General features: G+C 42.8%; 2 protein-coding genes across 3 annotated transcripts in view; one reads left to right on the top strand and one right to left on the bottom strand.

The window, feature by feature from the left end:
* Nucleotides 1–3,456, top strand: part of LOC112215532 (retinal-specific phospholipid-transporting ATPase ABCA4-like) — a 48,596-nt gene extending 45,140 nt beyond the window's left edge. For both annotated transcript variants that reach the window (XM_042299004.1, XM_042299003.1), the window contains 6 exons: nucleotides 155–261; nucleotides 452–593; nucleotides 943–1,077; nucleotides 1,205–1,401; nucleotides 1,625–1,874; nucleotides 2,513–3,456. In XM_042299004.1, the coding sequence (XP_042154938.1) occupies nucleotides 155–261; nucleotides 452–593; nucleotides 943–1,077; nucleotides 1,205–1,401; nucleotides 1,625–1,874; nucleotides 2,513–2,635 (954 nt within the window). In that variant the 3' untranslated portion in view covers nucleotides 2,636–3,456. The remainder of the gene's footprint in view (nucleotides 1–154; nucleotides 262–451; nucleotides 594–942; nucleotides 1,078–1,204; nucleotides 1,402–1,624; nucleotides 1,875–2,512) is intronic.
* Nucleotides 3,457–4,005: 549 nt separating this feature from the next.
* Nucleotides 4,006–16,784, bottom strand: part of LOC112215531 (very-long-chain enoyl-CoA reductase) — a 13,826-nt gene continuing 1,047 nt past the window's right edge. Inside the window, exons 2-12 of the mRNA XM_024374623.2 lie at nucleotides 11,549–11,599; nucleotides 10,677–10,728; nucleotides 10,408–10,452; nucleotides 7,326–7,429; nucleotides 7,053–7,168; nucleotides 6,735–6,840; nucleotides 6,159–6,231; nucleotides 5,947–5,990; nucleotides 5,690–5,839; nucleotides 5,272–5,317; nucleotides 4,006–5,100 (exon numbers count right to left, since the gene is read on the bottom strand). Coding sequence (XP_024230391.1) covers nucleotides 4,973–5,100; nucleotides 5,272–5,317; nucleotides 5,690–5,839; nucleotides 5,947–5,990; nucleotides 6,159–6,231; nucleotides 6,735–6,840; nucleotides 7,053–7,168; nucleotides 7,326–7,429; nucleotides 10,408–10,452; nucleotides 10,677–10,728; nucleotides 11,549–11,599 — 915 coding nt within the window. The 3' untranslated portion in view covers nucleotides 4,006–4,972. The remainder of the gene's footprint in view (nucleotides 5,101–5,271; nucleotides 5,318–5,689; nucleotides 5,840–5,946; nucleotides 5,991–6,158; nucleotides 6,232–6,734; nucleotides 6,841–7,052; nucleotides 7,169–7,325; nucleotides 7,430–10,407; nucleotides 10,453–10,676; nucleotides 10,729–11,548; nucleotides 11,600–16,784) is intronic.

Raw genomic sequence — 16,784 nt, 5'->3', positions numbered from 1 at the left:
CAAATTATCTTTGAAAGACAGCATCCTGAAAAGGGGACATTTCTTTTTTTTCTGAGTTTAGTACCACAGCTATACAGCACGGGAAGGTGACGTGTAGAGACCCAGTGATAAAATATTTTCTCATCATCCTTTTCTCCCCTCCTTCTCTCCCCAGTGCTTTGGGCTCCTGGGTGTGAATGGAGCAGGGAAGACCACCACCTTTAAAATGCTGACCGGAGACACTGATGTCAGCTCAGGAGAAGCCTCTGTCACTGGTCACAGGTACAGGGCATGGGGCATTGCCATTTTGCCATATGCTTCCTCAATCACAGTTGGCATGATCAATGTTTTTACCGATGCTGTTGATATCATTAGTAAATAACAGTGGACCTAAAACAGAGCCCTGTGGCACACCAGAGCACAGCCCTATGCTTTTCACCTGTAATCGTACCTTTCTTCCCTGTCCCTGCAGCATCCTTACCAATATCCTGGACGTGCACCAGAACATGGGCTACTGCCCGCAGTTTGATGCCATAGATGATCTGCTGACTGGCAGAGAGCACCTCCATCTGTATGCCCGCCTCAGAGGGGTGCCTGAGTCCGAGATCAGCAAGGTGAGGCTGTGGTCAGAGGTCAGGGGTTAGGTTCTGAGTTTAGAGGCTAGGGTTAGGGTCATGGTTAGAACAATGAACGTTTTTGAACTCAAATGAATAGCTATATCCACCTCAGTGTGTTAATGTATTTCACAAACCCATTTGTTTATCTACCCTTTATTGACCCTGGCCATGACCTCACTCTCCGAAGTTGTCTCGGGGAGAGTTGGGATATGCAAAAAAAAAACATTTCATGTGTGAAATAGGACCAATATAAGCACCCACTAAATTATTATTGTTATTGTATTATTATTTATTTATTTATTTAGCCAGGCAGAGGTGGCAATAATGTGTCCTTCTGCTGCCTCAGGTGGCAGACTGGGCAATTCAGAAGCTGGGTCTGGCTGACTATGCTGGCCACACAGCCGGGACCTACAGCGGCGGCAACAAGAGAAAACTATCCACGGCCATTGCCATGATCGGCTGTCCTCCTCTGGTCCTGCTGGTGAGCTTAGCATTACTGGAGTCACCCATGGGCCTTCAGTTAGGGGGTTAAGGGGAAATCAGAAATGGTTCTGTATCCTGCTTGCTAGTGTGTATCTGAAGATGTTTCTATGTGTGTTACTATCCAGGACGAGCCCACGACAGGCATGGACCCCCACTCACGTCGTTTCCTGTGGAACTCCATAATGAGTGTAATCCAAGATGGCCGAGCAGTGGTCCTCACCTCACACAGTATGGAGGAGTGTGAGGCTCTGTGTACCCGTCTGGCTATTATGGTCAATGGCACCTTCCAGTGTCTTGGTACCATCCAGCACCTCAAATACAAGTAGGTTCTGTCTCTATTTACTTCAGATATAGTTACTACTGAAGAGTTTAGTGTGTAGATCTGAAACTGACAACGTTAACGCTACTGCCTTAATGTTACAGTACAAACTCTTAAAAGAAAATACAATTTCCCTGCTGTAATTCATGTACCTTCTTCATCTGTACCCAATTATCTACTATGAGTCTAACCAGCCCTGGATTGTATTGGACTGTGTGTTTTGTAGGTTTGGTGATGGTTACGTGGTCACCATGAAGATCCAGGCCTCCACACCAGGTTGTCCCCCAGACCTGAACCCAGCCGAGGCCTTCATGGAGAGCACCTTCCCTGGCTGTGTCCAGAGGGAGAAACACTACAACACTCTGCAGTATGAAATCGCCTCTTCCTCCCTGGCTAGGATCTTCCAGCTGGTCCTGGCCAACAAGGACCGCCTCAATATAGAGGACTACACCGTCTCCCAGACAACACTAGATCAGGTAAACACTCAGCTAGTCTTTCTCGCTCAACTTTATTATTGAAGGTCTAGCTAGCGAGACAGAGACTTTGAGAATGGCTCATGAGATAATTACTAAACAGAGATGAATGGACAGTAGCCAGGAAATATATTGTATGTTCTATATTGATTGAAGTTTAGTAAGAAACACCTAAGAAATCTATGGACTTAGGGGTAAAAAAAATCAACAACCAAAATACCAATACTTGCACCCTCCATTGTTAGTATTTGATGCAACAAATACAGTACCTCTCAATAGTTGCATCTATTGATAAGCAAAGTAAATATAGATGGAATTGAAACCATCGTATTCTGACACCGTTTCTCAAGTTGTGCGGCCATGTGTTAAATAGACTCCTGCGTCACCCACATTCTTACACGTCAGCCATCTTCTATCCAGTGTCATTTTTCCTCATGCCGTCTTGCAGGACTTCAAAGGATAATAGGCTGACTTTTTGGATCTTCATTCTGTGAAATTCTGTGACTGTAAGATGTTTATTCATTGGTATGTGTATCTCCCCAGGTATCGTGTTCTTTTCTCATTTTTATCCAAGGTTAATAAGCATCCATTTTGGTTCTTGACTGTGTTTATTCCCTGGTGTATCTCTCTCCTCTCACCAGGTGTTTGTGAACTTTGCCAAGCAGCAGTCAGGAGAGGACGACGGCATGGTGCTGCATCCGAGGGCCGCTGGGGCACGGAGAAAAGAAATCAAGGTCACACCCCTAAGTTGTCTGGGGAAATGAGCCGTCCCTCCCCACACGCACAGACACACACACATGCGCGTTTGTGCGTAAACACTCGCACACACCCACACACATGCACGCGTAAACACACACACACACACACACACACACACACACACACACACACACACACACCAGAAACTCAGACAGGAATAGTTGTCTGGGGAATTGAACGCTGAACGCTCCTAGAGGAACGTGGAGGATAGTGGAGAATGTTGACTAGTTGGTGACACTACTGGTGACTGGTGAGAGACTAGTTGGTGATACTACTGGTGACTGGTGAGAGACTAGTTGGTGACACTACTGGTGACTGGTGAGAGACTAGTTGGTGACACTACTGGTGACTGGTGAGAGACTAGTTGGTGATACTACTGGTGACTGGTGAGAGACTAGTTGGTGACACTACTGGTGACTGGTGAGAGACTAGTTGGTGACACTACTGGTGACTGGTGAGAGACTAGTTGGTGACACTACTGGTGACTGGTGAGAGACTAGTTGGTGATACTACTGGTGACTGGTGAGAGACTAGTTGGTGACACTACTGGTGACTGGTGAGAGACTAGTTGGTGACACTACTGGTGACTGGTGAGAGACTAGTTGGTGACACTACTGGTGACTGGTGAGAGACTAGTTGGTGACACTACTGGTGACTGGTGAGAGACTAGTTGGTGACACTACTGGTGACTGGTGAGAGACTAGTTGGTGACACTACTGGTGACTGGTGAGAGACTAGTTGGTGACACTACTGGTGACTGGTGAGAGACTAGTTGGTGACACTACTGGTGACTGGTGAGAGACTAGTTGGTGACACTACTGGTGACTGGTGAGAGACTAGTTGGTGACACTACTGGTGACTGGTGAGAGACTGATTGAAAGAAGAAACTTAATCCCAGCAGTTGCAGCGCTACATTTCTGCAAGAAAATTGTAACATTGAACTGTTACCAAAAACAAAGCCTGTATCCGCTTCATATGCTCGTATACTGCCAAGGAAGATGATCCGTTTTGTTTGGCCTTTGTTTTTTGATAAATGAAAATCTACTAGTGCAATATAGAATTTGACTGTAAAAATACATTTGCTGTTATTGAATGGATATTGAAATGATGATCTGATTTTGTAAGCCTATATGTACTGTTCAAACATTGCGCTTCCTTGTGTGTATGCAATTTTTAACTTCTATGTAAATGGCAGATAAATGATTAGTTTGCAAATCATAGATTATTTTTACAACAAAAAATATATATATATATATAAATTGTCTCTGCAATAATAATAATTTCCAATAAATATTTTCTGTAAACACTGATTGATTCTTTGTGAAATATGCATGACTCTCCTTTTAGATACATTGACACGATAGAAGACTTATCTTTGAAATGATCAAAATTATTTATTTGATATTTACACTTTGTATACAAAATGAGTTTGGCTATAATTTGTACAGTATGTAAACAGTACCTGTTGCATCTAGTAACACCTGAGAATTTGACAGATCGTAGTTATCTTGAACGATATATAATGTAATACATTACTGAATTATCCTCAACTGTCTGACAAAGGTAAAAGCATCAGGTTGTTCGTTACATTCAAACATGTACAGCTTCATTGTAGAGGGGGAAATAATCAGCTTGCAAACTTAGACATCTCCTAGTTCTGTGTTCCATCTCCTGGTTCTAGAACTCAGCTTTCCCTACTGAAAACAGCCCTGTTACACTTCAGTCATAATAAAGACTTCCTTAGCAGGTATATCATATCAAGTTACACACACACACACACATTTCCTCTAGGAAATGACAATAACTTGTTACGAAATAATATGGTAGATTATATTGAACTTCAATCATATATTCATAACTTCATAGTTTTCAGATGATTGCCACTCTGTAGACTAAGAATGCCAACAATAGTCAGAACAATGATCAGTAACAGGACTAATACCAATAACTCATTAATATGGCTGTGTTTCAATGATTGAACTAAACATTATCAATGCAGAAATTATCATTAGCAGTTCATCAACAGTATTGTTGAGATGAGACATTCCTTTCTGTCAATTCACTATTATATATTCATTAAAAGTTCATCCACACGTCAACAATACTCCATGTCTATGAATCTTTAACACGGTTGGTTTCCTCCTCTTTCTAAGACAATGGCATAGTCTATCCTTGCATAGTGGTTGTTGAAAAGATAACAGACCATTGCCATGGCGATAGATGAAGGAGCAGTGGGTCTTCTTGCTTTGTGAGAAACACAGTAACCCACTAATGATCACAACCTTTCAAGCAGGCTGAAGACCCCAATGCTCCAGTCCGAATGGTAAACCTTTGTAGCGTGGTCAGAGTAGGAGCGGGATGATTGGCATGCGCAGTTGAGGGTAGTCCTTAAACTCCCTGGAGTAGGTTTTATGCTTCCCTTTGGCCCAGATGGTCATCTGGATGAAAGCTAAGAAGGTGAACAAGGCCACTGTGGAGAGATGGAAAAAATAATAGAGCGTGTATTGTACCTTAGTGGCAACAAAGTGCAACACACAAACGAGTTGTGTATATAAAATGCCTGGGTGAGTAAAATGGCCAACATATTAATTAGATACTATAAAACAAGAAAATGTTTAAAATATGATATGAATCAACTGACCTGGTAGACACTGGGTCATGACAGAGAAACTCGCCCAGGCTCCTACCTAAATATAAGAAATACAGATATTTTGTTACTCCATTGATATTCCATATTATTAACAGACGTGTGTGACTCTCCCCGACTAGCAAACGTTGAGCATTCCATAAACCTCTGCTATATAGACAGAACACATTGTCATAGGGCTCCCAAGTGGCGCAGCGGTCTAAGGCACTGCATCTCAGTGCTAGAGGTGTCACTACAGACCCTGGTTCGATACCAGGCTGTATCACAACCGGCTGTGATTGGGAGTCTCATAGGGCGGCGCACAATTTTCCCAGCATAGTCTATCCTTGCATAGGGGTAGGCCGTCATTGTAAATAAGAATTTGTTCTTAACTGACTTGCCTAGTTAAATAAAACATATCCTTCAGCCTTACCTCGTAGGTATAATTGGGGCAGGACACGAAGAAGAACAGCCATGTGAATGGGTTCTTCGTCGGGTGAGGGAACCTTCTGCACTTGGGCCCACCTTCTGCCTTGAGGTTATTCAGGGCCACGTGAATGGAGAAATTCCCTAACTCACAGAGCTGCAGTCAAAACACAAACACATATCGGGTTCACACACGTCCAAGTCATCTGTAATAATGATGTCTCATGTTTATGACCTCATTGGGTGTCTGTCAGCAATACATACCACAAATATGGCCAGTGCATAGTTCACTTGCATATCCCCATACGCTGTGGAGAGATATAAGCCCGTGGTTAGTTTAGATGTTTTGGTGAGCCCACAATAATTCCTATTATTGTGATGTGGTGTACCTATTTATGGAGTACAGGAGGGACTCCTGTCTTGAGTGGCATTGGGTGGAGGCATTGAGTGGTAAGTCTGAATGATAGAGGACTTACATGGTGGTGTATACAGTGGATGGTTGATGTAGAAGGCTAACCATGCTGAGAAGGCCCAGTAATATACACAGTTCTGACAGAAAGAGAGGTAAAAACACCAGTAAAGATACTGTCAGATTGGCAGTTAAAGTCATATGTTGTCATTGTGAAATGTTTCAATGGCATGTCTATGAGAGAATTATACTGTTGCAGTGTATAAGAAGCCTTTGATAGGACAATGACAGAACATCACTGTATGTTTTGTATTGAGAATTTGAGGAGCAGTAGTTGTTAATGACAATGTACTGTAAAGTACATGACCCTAATGTAAAGGAGCACTGTAAAGTATGATAGTAGTACTATAAAGTGCATGACTCTAATGTAAAGGAGCACTGTAAAGTATGATAGTAGTACTGTAAAGTACATGACCCTAATGTAAAGGAGCACTGTAAAGTATGATAGTAGTACTATAAAGTGCATGACTCTAATGTAAAGGCAGCACTGTGAAGTATGATAGTAGCACTATAAAATGCATGGCCTTAAAGTAAAGTAGCTCAAGTCAAAGTGAAACAGTGTTCTGGAGTATGTGGTCCATACCCTGACTATAGTCCTGAGAGGCATGGTACCATGGGAGAACCGGTGCACAAAGATAGCCTCAATCAACCTCTTGATGTAGTGGCAGGTGTGACAGGCACAGGCTAGTCTGAAGGAGAGAAGAGAGAGAGAGAGAGAGAGAAAGACAAAGAGAAGATAGGAAGGAAGATCGTCAGGTGGGGAGAGATAAAAGGTAAGGATAAGAGAGGGGGAGGGGGAGGGGGGATGGAGGCAAAGAAAGAGAAAGACAGACAAGTGTTGGATTTGGATGTTAGCTAAAACTGATCAGTATATTACTGGGAGTGTTAGTGACTGACTTACGTGACCACTGAGTAGGGGCTGGAGGTGAACACATCCTGGTGTGAGTAGATGTACGGAGCTCGGAAATAGAACAGGAGGTAGATAAACAGAGGACCAAGGTACTCCGCTAAAAACACCTGCCAATAGAAGAAAACGGTTAAGATGTCCAAGATGACATTACACACGTCAAATCAACATGAGACTTGAAAGACGAGGCTCATGTCAAATATCAAAGTTAATAAGAGTTTGACGGGGGACTGCAGTTTGAATCTTTAGTATGTCACAGCCTCTTACCATTGTCCACCCGACCTGTGGACCCAGGTCCTTAAAATATATGGTTGCTGTGGTCCCAACTGGTAGGTTTTGTAATACATCGTCATCCCTCAGTGATTTTCCTTCTGAAAAAACATTATAAACAAGACCTTGTGAAAATAAACTGCAGAGATTGGTTGTCCTGCTCCTTTTCTCACAGAGCAAGGACTTCATTTGCCATGTAAAATGTATTGGATTCTAAGAGTATTTCTCTATTAGAACCAAGTCATTGTTCATGTTCTCTTGTCCTACAAGCTCAGCTAGGTGACCTTACTCCTAACCTGTTACATGGAAGAATAATTGAATGTAATTTTAGTGTAAGCTCAACAGGGCAGATATTGACCCATTTAGCTACAGTGTTTTCTGCTAAATGAGATTGTATCACGGTAGACCTTTGCTCTTCAGTAATAAGCTACAGTGGGAAGGAAAAGTATGTGAACCCTTTAGAGTTACCTGGATTTCTGCATAAATTGGTCATAAAATTGTATCTGATCTTCATCTAAGTCACAACAATAGACAAACACAGTCTGCTTAAACTAATAACACTAATAACATGTCTTTATTGAACACACCGTGTGAACATTCAGTGCAGTTTGGAAAAAGTATGTGAACCCTTGGATTTAATAACAAGTTGACCCTCCTTTGGCAGCAATAACCTCAACCAAACGTTTTCTGTAGTTGCAGATCGGACCTGCACAACGATCAGGAGGCACTTTGGACCATTCCTCTTTACAATACTGTTTCAGTTCCACAATATTCGTGGGATGTCTGGTGTGAACCGCTCTCTTGAGGTCATGCCACAGCATCTCAATCGGGTTGAGGTCAGGACTGACTGGGCCACTCCAGAAGGCGTTTTGTCTTCTGTTCAAGCCATTCTGTTGTTGATTTACTTCTCTATTTTGGGTTATTGTCCTGTTGCATCACCTAACTTCTGTTGAGCTTCAATTGGACGGACAGATAGCCTTACATTCTCCTGCAAAATGTCTTGATACATTTGTGAATTCATTCTTCCAGGCCCTGAGGCAGCAAAGCAGTCCCGAACCATGATGCTCCCTCCATCATAGATGTCACGGTTGTTCAAAGGAGAGGACCAAGGTGCAGCTTGGTGAGCGTACATTTTCTTTATTTTAAATCAAAATGATGCCAAACAAAACACTAAACACTACAAAAACAAACCGTGAAGCTCAAAAGCAAAGTGCTCTAAACAGAGTCAACCTCCCACAAACACAGGTGGGAAAAAAGCGTGCCTAAGTATGGTTACCAATCAGAGAAAACGATAGACAGCTGTCCCTGATTGAGAACTATACCCGGCCAAACACAAAGAAATAGAAAACATAGAAACCAAAACATAAAATGCCCACTCCAACTCATGCCCTGACCAACCCAAAATAGAGACATAAACAGGATCTCTAAGGTCAGGGTGTGACAGTACCCCCCCCCAAAGGTGCGGACTCCGGCCACAAAACCTGAACCTATAGGGGAGGGTCTGGGTGGGCACCTATCCGTGGTGGCGGCTCTGGTGCGGGACGTGGACCCCGCTCCCTCGCCGCCGACCCTGGACTGGGGACCCTCACAGTGGGCCCCGGACAGGAGGGCGACTCTGGCAGCTCCGGGCTCACGAGGCTGGGGAGACATACAGGGGACCTGGCTCTGGGAGCAGGCACAGGACTCACCAGGCTGGGGAGACATACAGGAGGCCTCTTCCTTGGCCGAGGCACCGGATACACTGGGCCGTGGAGACGCACTGGCGGTCTCGAGCGCCGAGCTGGCCCCACCCGTTCTGGCTGTATGCCAACTTCCACCCGGCAAATGCGGGACGCTGGCACCGAGCACACTGGCCTGTGAACGCTCCGCCTCGACACCATTAATATCACCCCATAGCACGGGGCCTGACCAGTCCCAAGCTCGCCACGGTAAGCACGGGGAGTTGGCTCAGGTCTACTACCTGACTCTGCCACACTCCCTGTGTGCCATCCCCCCAAAAAATGTTTTTGGGGCTGCCTCTCACGCTTCCTTGCCAGCCGTCTTCAGACGTGCAGCAATGCTTTATTTGGACAGCAGTGGCTTCTTCTGTGGTGTCCTCCCATGAACACCATTCTTGTTTAGTGTTTGACGTATTGTAGACTCATCAACAGAGATGTTAGCATCTTCCAGAGATTTCTGTAAGTCTTTAGCTGACACTAGGATTCTTCTTAACCTTATTGAGCATTCTGCCCTGTGCTCTTCCAGTCAACTTTGCAGGACGGCCACTCCTAGGGAGAGTAGCAACAGTGCTGAAATTTAAAATGAGTAGCAAACTCAAATTTTGTGAGTGTTTTTTATGGGGCAGGGCAGCTCTAACCAACATCTCCAATCTCGTCTCATTGATTGGACTCCAGGTTAGCTGACTCCTGACTCCAATTAGCTTTTGGAGAAGACATTAGTCTAGGAGTTAACATACTTTTTCCAACCTACACTCTGAATGTTTAAATTATGTATTCAATATAGAAAAGAAAAATACAATAATTTACATGTTATTAGTTTAAGCATACTGGGTTTGTCTATTGTTGTGACTTAGATGAAGATCAGATACAATTTTATGTAATTCCAAAGGGTTCACATACTTTTCCTTGCCACTGTATATTAAGAGTGTACATGCTTGTTTACAACCTAATGATCTCATGTGGACATCAGGGAATTTTTATTTTACTTTTATTTAACTAGGCAAGTCAGTTAAGATCAAATTCTAATTTACAATGACAGCCTACTCCAGCCAATTGTGCACCACCCTATGGGACTCCCAATCATAGCCAGATGTGAGACAGCCTGGATTTGAACCAGGTACTATAGTAACACTCTTGCACTGAGATGCAGTGCCTTAGACCGCTGCGCCACTCGGGAGCCCAAATCCTTTATTAGATGTTTAGCTTTTGTTTCAGCTTTTAACTTTGTAGATGGTATTGTATTAAATATCCAATTCAATGAAATCTTTAAAAACAAATGCGGATTTAAAACTGAGTAACTCAACACTCTGCTGTAGTTTATATTGATAGTAGTAATCTAAGCACATACAGTATTCACTTACTGGGGTCGAGCTTGAGGTCCTGTCTGGCTGGATACAACTGTTGATCTGAGACACACACACACACGCGCAAACACACACACACACACACACACAGTTTAATTTGACTGCAGGCCTAGTAGTAAGTCAGAATGGAATGGAGTAGACTTCAGCTGTAGTGTTCTCATTGCCTCTGACAGTTCCAGGCTCAATAGACATAGCATCGAGTCAGTCTGGCTACATACATGGAATATATCAATTCTAGACTAGATTATAAGTCAACAAACACATACATGACTTGTGAAAAAGACTCTTGATTTCTCCTATTGTAGCATGGGGCTCCACCTGGAAATAGAGACCAAATATCAGTGATATGAGTATAAGTAACACCAACATATTTAAATGCTTCCATGATAAGCTAGATGTTCAAGCTCCTGCCATTTGTACTGTAATTCATGCACTTGTTATAGACTTCTGAATGTCCTGAATGTTTTGTCAGGACTGGCTCCAGGTCATCTACAAGTCCATGCTAGGTAAAGCTCCCCCTTATCTCAGTTCACTGGTCACGATGGCAACACCCATCCGTAGCACGCGCACCAGCAGGTGTATCTTACTGATCATCCCTAAAGCCAACACCTCATTTGGCCGCCTTTCGTTCCAGTTCTCTGCTGCCTGTGACTGGAACGAATTGCAAAAATCGCTGAAGTTGGAGACTTTTATCTCCCTCACCAACTTCAAACATCTGCTATCTGAGCAGCTAACCGATCGCTGCAGCTGTACATAGCCTATCGGTAAATAGTCCACCCAATTTTACCTACCTCATCCCCATACTGTTTATATTTATTTATTTTTCTGCTTTTTTGCACACCAATATCTCTACCTGTACATGACCATCTGATCATTTATCACTCCATTGTTAATCTGCAAAATTGTAATTATTCACCTACCTCCTCATGCCTTTTGCACACAATGTATATAGACTCTTTTTTTTCTACTGTGTTATTGACTTGTTAATTGTTTACTCCATGTGTAACTCTGTGTTGTCTGTTCACACTGCTATGCTTTATCTTGGCCAGGTCGCAGTTGCAAATGAGAACTTGTTCTCAACTAGCCTACCTGGTTAAATAAAGGTGAAATAAAATTTTAAAAATAATAAAAAACCTACCTTATCTAGAAAACAAAGCTGTTGCCTGGTCCTGCCATCCAGAACCTCCACCTGTGGGAGAGAAAACCCAGTGTGTGACATCAAACAGTATACAGTAGCTAGTAAGCAGCATGTACAACTTCTGGACATTACACAATACCTACAGGAGGACTGGCACATCAACAAGTTCAGTATAATTGTCAGTAAATCAGGAGGTGTCAGTGTGATAATCTGTTGATAGCATCGAGACCTCTCTCCGCTGACTCATCAACACTTCCCAGAAGTAACACCCTGACCTTAGTCAGCCTCACTCTCAAGAAGCAGAAAAGGAAGTCAAAGAAAAAGGTGAAGAAGGTTCAACGCAGCTTTCTTAGTGGCTTCTTCAAGTAAATACACAGCCTATGCCAGGCTTCTGTCTCTCTTAGCGTGGGTATTGAATCATAACTTCACCATTGTCATGGAAAGCCACGGAGATCACGTTTTCAGGCTCGATTTGTCCAAATTGAAGTTGAGAGGACAGCTTTCATCTAATTCTTCATCCAGTCAAACTGCCTTTGAGTCAACATCTTACCAACTGTCCCCTGACACCACCAGATAGCACCACTCAAGACAATATTGATAATCTCACCCAGGAGCACCCTTCAGTCACAGCATGGCCACCTATATTATGACATGACCTTCATAAACCAAACGTGTAGGTCGAAAAGAGAATCCTTCCGTTTTAAGATGGGTGACTTTACGAACTAGTCCAAGTCAAGAAGGATGCGTCGGGTCTGGCGGAGGTTGCAGTGGAAGCAGATCTTTTTAATCTAAATTAGCCTTTGTCAGGTGGTGATCTACCGTATATGCACAGAGAGGCCCGTCGGCAGGCAACTGCAATCTGCCCTGAAAGCACTCGGTGCTCCATCCATAGTGTGGAGCTCAGCAGAGCTGTCGTATCTGAATTGCTCTTTTACTGGATAGTGTAATAACCCTCTAATGGATACCTAAAGATTTGCTGAATGCACAGCTAAAGAAATGAACAGAGAGAGGGGGAGAGGGAGAGAAAGAGTGAGCGGGGGGAGGGGTGGAGAGAGCGAGAGGTCCACCAAGGATGGACAAAGAGTCGATTACATCCTCACCCCTGCTTGCCTGTGATGTAATGTTTTGATGTTATGATGTACAATTGCATCAGAGAGTTAATCATAACTGCATTACAGGGGTGTTTGTTTGTCCTGCTAATGGTGTGCGAGGAGTGTCAGGGGTGTCATCAGCGTGGTGTCGTGTAAAACACTTTGTACTCAGTGTCGTGGTGCCCTTGTCAATCCAATTATCATAGATGTCTCTCTCCTCTCAGGGGGACACAAGGCTCTGCCGATGGAGGACGGAGAGAGCGAGAGAGAGAGTGAGAGAGAGAAAGAGAGCGCGAGAGAGAGAGAGTGAGAGAGAGAAAGAGAGCGCGAGAGAGCTCGAGAGAGCTAGAAAGAGCTCGAGAGAGAGAGACAGAGTGAGCTAGAAGGAGAGAGTGCGCACATGCTAGAGTGAGAGAGAGGGAGAGAGTGCGCACGTGCTAGAGTGAGCGAGAGGGAGAGAGTGCGCACGTGCTAGAGTGAGAGAGAGGGAGAGAGTGCGTACGTGCTAGAGTGAGAGAGAGGGAGAGAGTGCGCACGTGCTAAAGTGCAAAGTCGTGCTAGTGTCAAACCAGAGAGCTGCGAGAAAGAGAAGCAGGTAAATGTAAAAGTCCTGTAATTGCTGACCTACAACCTACACAGAATAGTTGTAATGTAAAACCATGTCATAACTGACCATAAGGGAATGACAATTAAATTGAAGGCAACAGTAAATGGCGTGGCACATAGGTGTATTCACTTTGCATTGCCTACTCCAGGCCGCTCACGCAGAGATACTAAATGATTGAGATGTATATTCTCTCTTTAAAAGCTGTCAGGCCCCTCCCCTGGCCAGACAATGACTGTTGTTGTAAATCAGCTCTTTTTTCAATCAGGAGCAGTTGATTTCTGTGCTCTCCCTATTGACAGCCTGCCTTAAATCTGCCCTAGCCTACACTCCAGCTGCTGTAAATACACTAGTAATGATGAGTGATGGACAAGGCCTTCCCAGCAACACACTCTAAGTAATGGCTGACAAATCCACTGATGTCTCTGAGTGCTGGAGCTAGTGTTTTAGCTAAAGATGCTTTAGGGTTCTAGCTAAAACACCGGGACTGATGAATGAATTTACATTTTAGTCATTTACAGACACTCTTATCCAGAGCAACTAGGGTTAAGTGCTTTGTTCAAGGACACATCAACAGATGTTTAATCTATTCAGCTCAAGGATTTGAACCAGTGACCACTGACACATCACAGACAAACTGAATTGGTCCACTCACACAGACAGCATCGTGAAGAAGGCACAGCAGCGCCTCTTCAACCTCAGGAGGCTGAAGAAATTTGGCTTGTCACCAAAAGCACTCACAAACTTCTACAGATGCACAATCGAGAGCATCCTGGCGGGCTGTATCACCGCCTGGTACGGCAACTGCTCCGCCCACAACCGTAAGGCTCTCCAGAGGGTAGTGAGGTCTGCACAACGCATCACCGGGGGCAAACTACCTGCCCTCCAGGACACCTACACCACCCGATGTTACAGGAAGGCCATAAAGATCATCAAGGACATCAACCACCCGAGCCACTGCCTGTTCACCCAGCTATCATCCAGAAGGCGAGGTCAGTACAGGTGCATCAAAGCTAGGACCGAGAGACTGAAAAACAGCTTCTATCTCAAGGCCATCAGACTGTTAAACAGCCACCACTAACATTGAGTGGCTGCTGCCAACACACTGACAATGACACTGACTCAACTCTAGCCACTTTAATAATGGGAATTGATGGGAAATGATGTAAATATATAAACAATGCTACCTTATATAATGTTACTTACCCTACATTATTCATCTCATATGCATACGTATATACTGTACTCTATATCATCGACTGCATCCTTATGTAATACATGTATCACTAGCCACTTTAACTATGCCACTTTGTTTACATACTCATCTCATATGTATATACTGTACTCGATATCAGCTACTGTATCTTGCCTATGCTGCTCTGTACCATCACTCATTCATATATCCTTATGTACATATTCTTTATCCCCTTACACTGTGTATAAGACAGTAGTTTTGGAATTGTTAGTTAGATTACTTGTTGGTTATTACTGCATTGTCGGAACTAGAAGCACAAGCATTTCGCTACACTCGCATTAACATCTGCTAACCATGTGTATGTGACAAATAAAATTTGATTTGATTTGATTTAGTTGCTGGCCTACGCTCTTACCTGACCCCCAGGTCAGGTAGCCTAATATATTTATTTGTCAAATCGTCTATTGGCGCATTAACCATGTTTCCATGCAAATATTTTTATGCACGTGAAGTACCTATCGTAAAAATAACTTGCGACCGGCCTGATGGAAACAGCAAATTGTCATTGAACTTCCTAAGTATCGATAAAACAAAATACGTTTGACAGGTGGACAATTTTTTGTTGGTTAAATCATTCGATAAATGGCAGTGGAAACAATTGTTTGCATAATTACTGAAAAAATAACTCTCATGTCACGGTAGATTTGCAGTCACGTGATGCCTTGTTGTGTGGTCCTCCTATTACTAGTTGGAAAAGCATGCAGTTTATTAGGCTACAGAGGAAATAGGTTATAACGAACGTCACAGGGTGGTGAAAGTGCATGTTGATGATCTTGATGCACTTTCCAGTAAATATGGATTTCTTAATATGCTAGTGACATAATGACTGGTGCTTGGCTGAGAATTGACAACTAAATATGATCTGACTCTTAACCATAATGTCATCATGTAGCCTACCCGGAGCTATTAGCTCCCAACTGGGCACACACTGGTTGAATCAAAGTTGTTTCAATGAAATGACGTTGAACCAACGATGAATAGACGTTGAATTTACGTCTGTCCCCAGTGGGTAGAGAGCATGTGCCAAGACCAGAGTGGGCACATTAAATGGTTTTGGCACATATTTAGCTGTTTATTGCATTACTTTTTTTGTGCCAAAACCGTAGGCAGAGAAATGGGATGGAAAACCAAGAACTTCTGTTTTTTATTCGGCAAATGAAAAGTTATATGACCAAGTGCTTTTTATGCGCACTACGTTATTACACACAGGTTTTGATGGAACAAGCCATTTTGATCGAAAACACAATGCTACCATTAAAATGTACACATTTTCTTGTGCGAGTATTTGAAAATGTTTCAAGAAATAGATGGAAATGTAGCTATTGTTAAACAAATGCAATATACATTACAGTGATCCTTCCGATGTTCCGCTGCACCATATAAAGAAAGAACAAATATTAATACATACTATCAGTAGATATGTTTAACCAAACAATAATCCCTAAACTAAAATAAGTAAATAAAATAGATGCATTGAAGTAAATGAAACAAAAAAAGGCATCAGGAAATATTAGCATAGCTAATGCTAATATTAACCTATCTGCACAACACTTACATGACAAAAGCAAAGTATAAATTCACTAATGCTAGTCTGCTGTCTTGGGGTTGCCTTTCACCATTGTGGTCTTTACTTAATAATTATCTAACGAGACGGATACTTGAAGGTGCTGGAGCTGGTGTTTTTGCTAAAGATGTTTTAGTGTTCTAGCGAAAACACTGGGAGTAATGAATGAATGAATGAATTCCTTCATTTACTTAAAACAAATGTGTGTCAAATTGCCTATTGGCATTGTTAACCAAATATATAATATAATTACAGTTCTTCCGATGTTCCGCTGCACCGTGTAAATGAAGAAAAAATATCAATACATAATTACAGTAGATATAGTTAATTACCAAACAATTTCCCTCAAACTAAAATAAGTACATACAAGTTATTCATCATACAGGTGCCAGGTGATAAATATAAGTAAATTAAACAGAAGAGACATCTAAAAATATTAGCACGGCTAAAGCTAATATTAGCCTGTTATTACTAATGACATAAATAAGTACCAAGTAAACTAATGCTAGTTTGCTATCTTTGAGTTGCCTTTCACCCCGTGTTCTTTATTTGAATGAATATCTTACGAGACGGATACTTGAGGTTTCTCTCCCTCATGTTGTTTATCTCTAGACTAGACCACAGCACCGGGAATGTGTGTTCATTTAGCATGTGGCTTCCCTGTAACTCTGACTAGCTCTGAGAACATGCCGGTGGGAGGCTATAAATCAGGCGGCTGACAG

Source organism: Oncorhynchus tshawytscha, linkage group LG16, assembly GCF_018296145.1.
Source record: "Oncorhynchus tshawytscha isolate Ot180627B linkage group LG16, Otsh_v2.0, whole genome shotgun sequence".
Classification (NCBI taxonomy): domain Eukaryota; kingdom Metazoa; phylum Chordata; class Actinopteri; order Salmoniformes; family Salmonidae; genus Oncorhynchus; species Oncorhynchus tshawytscha.
The sequence above is the reverse complement of the archived record's forward strand: the minus strand, read 5'-3'. Positions and strand labels throughout refer to the sequence as shown.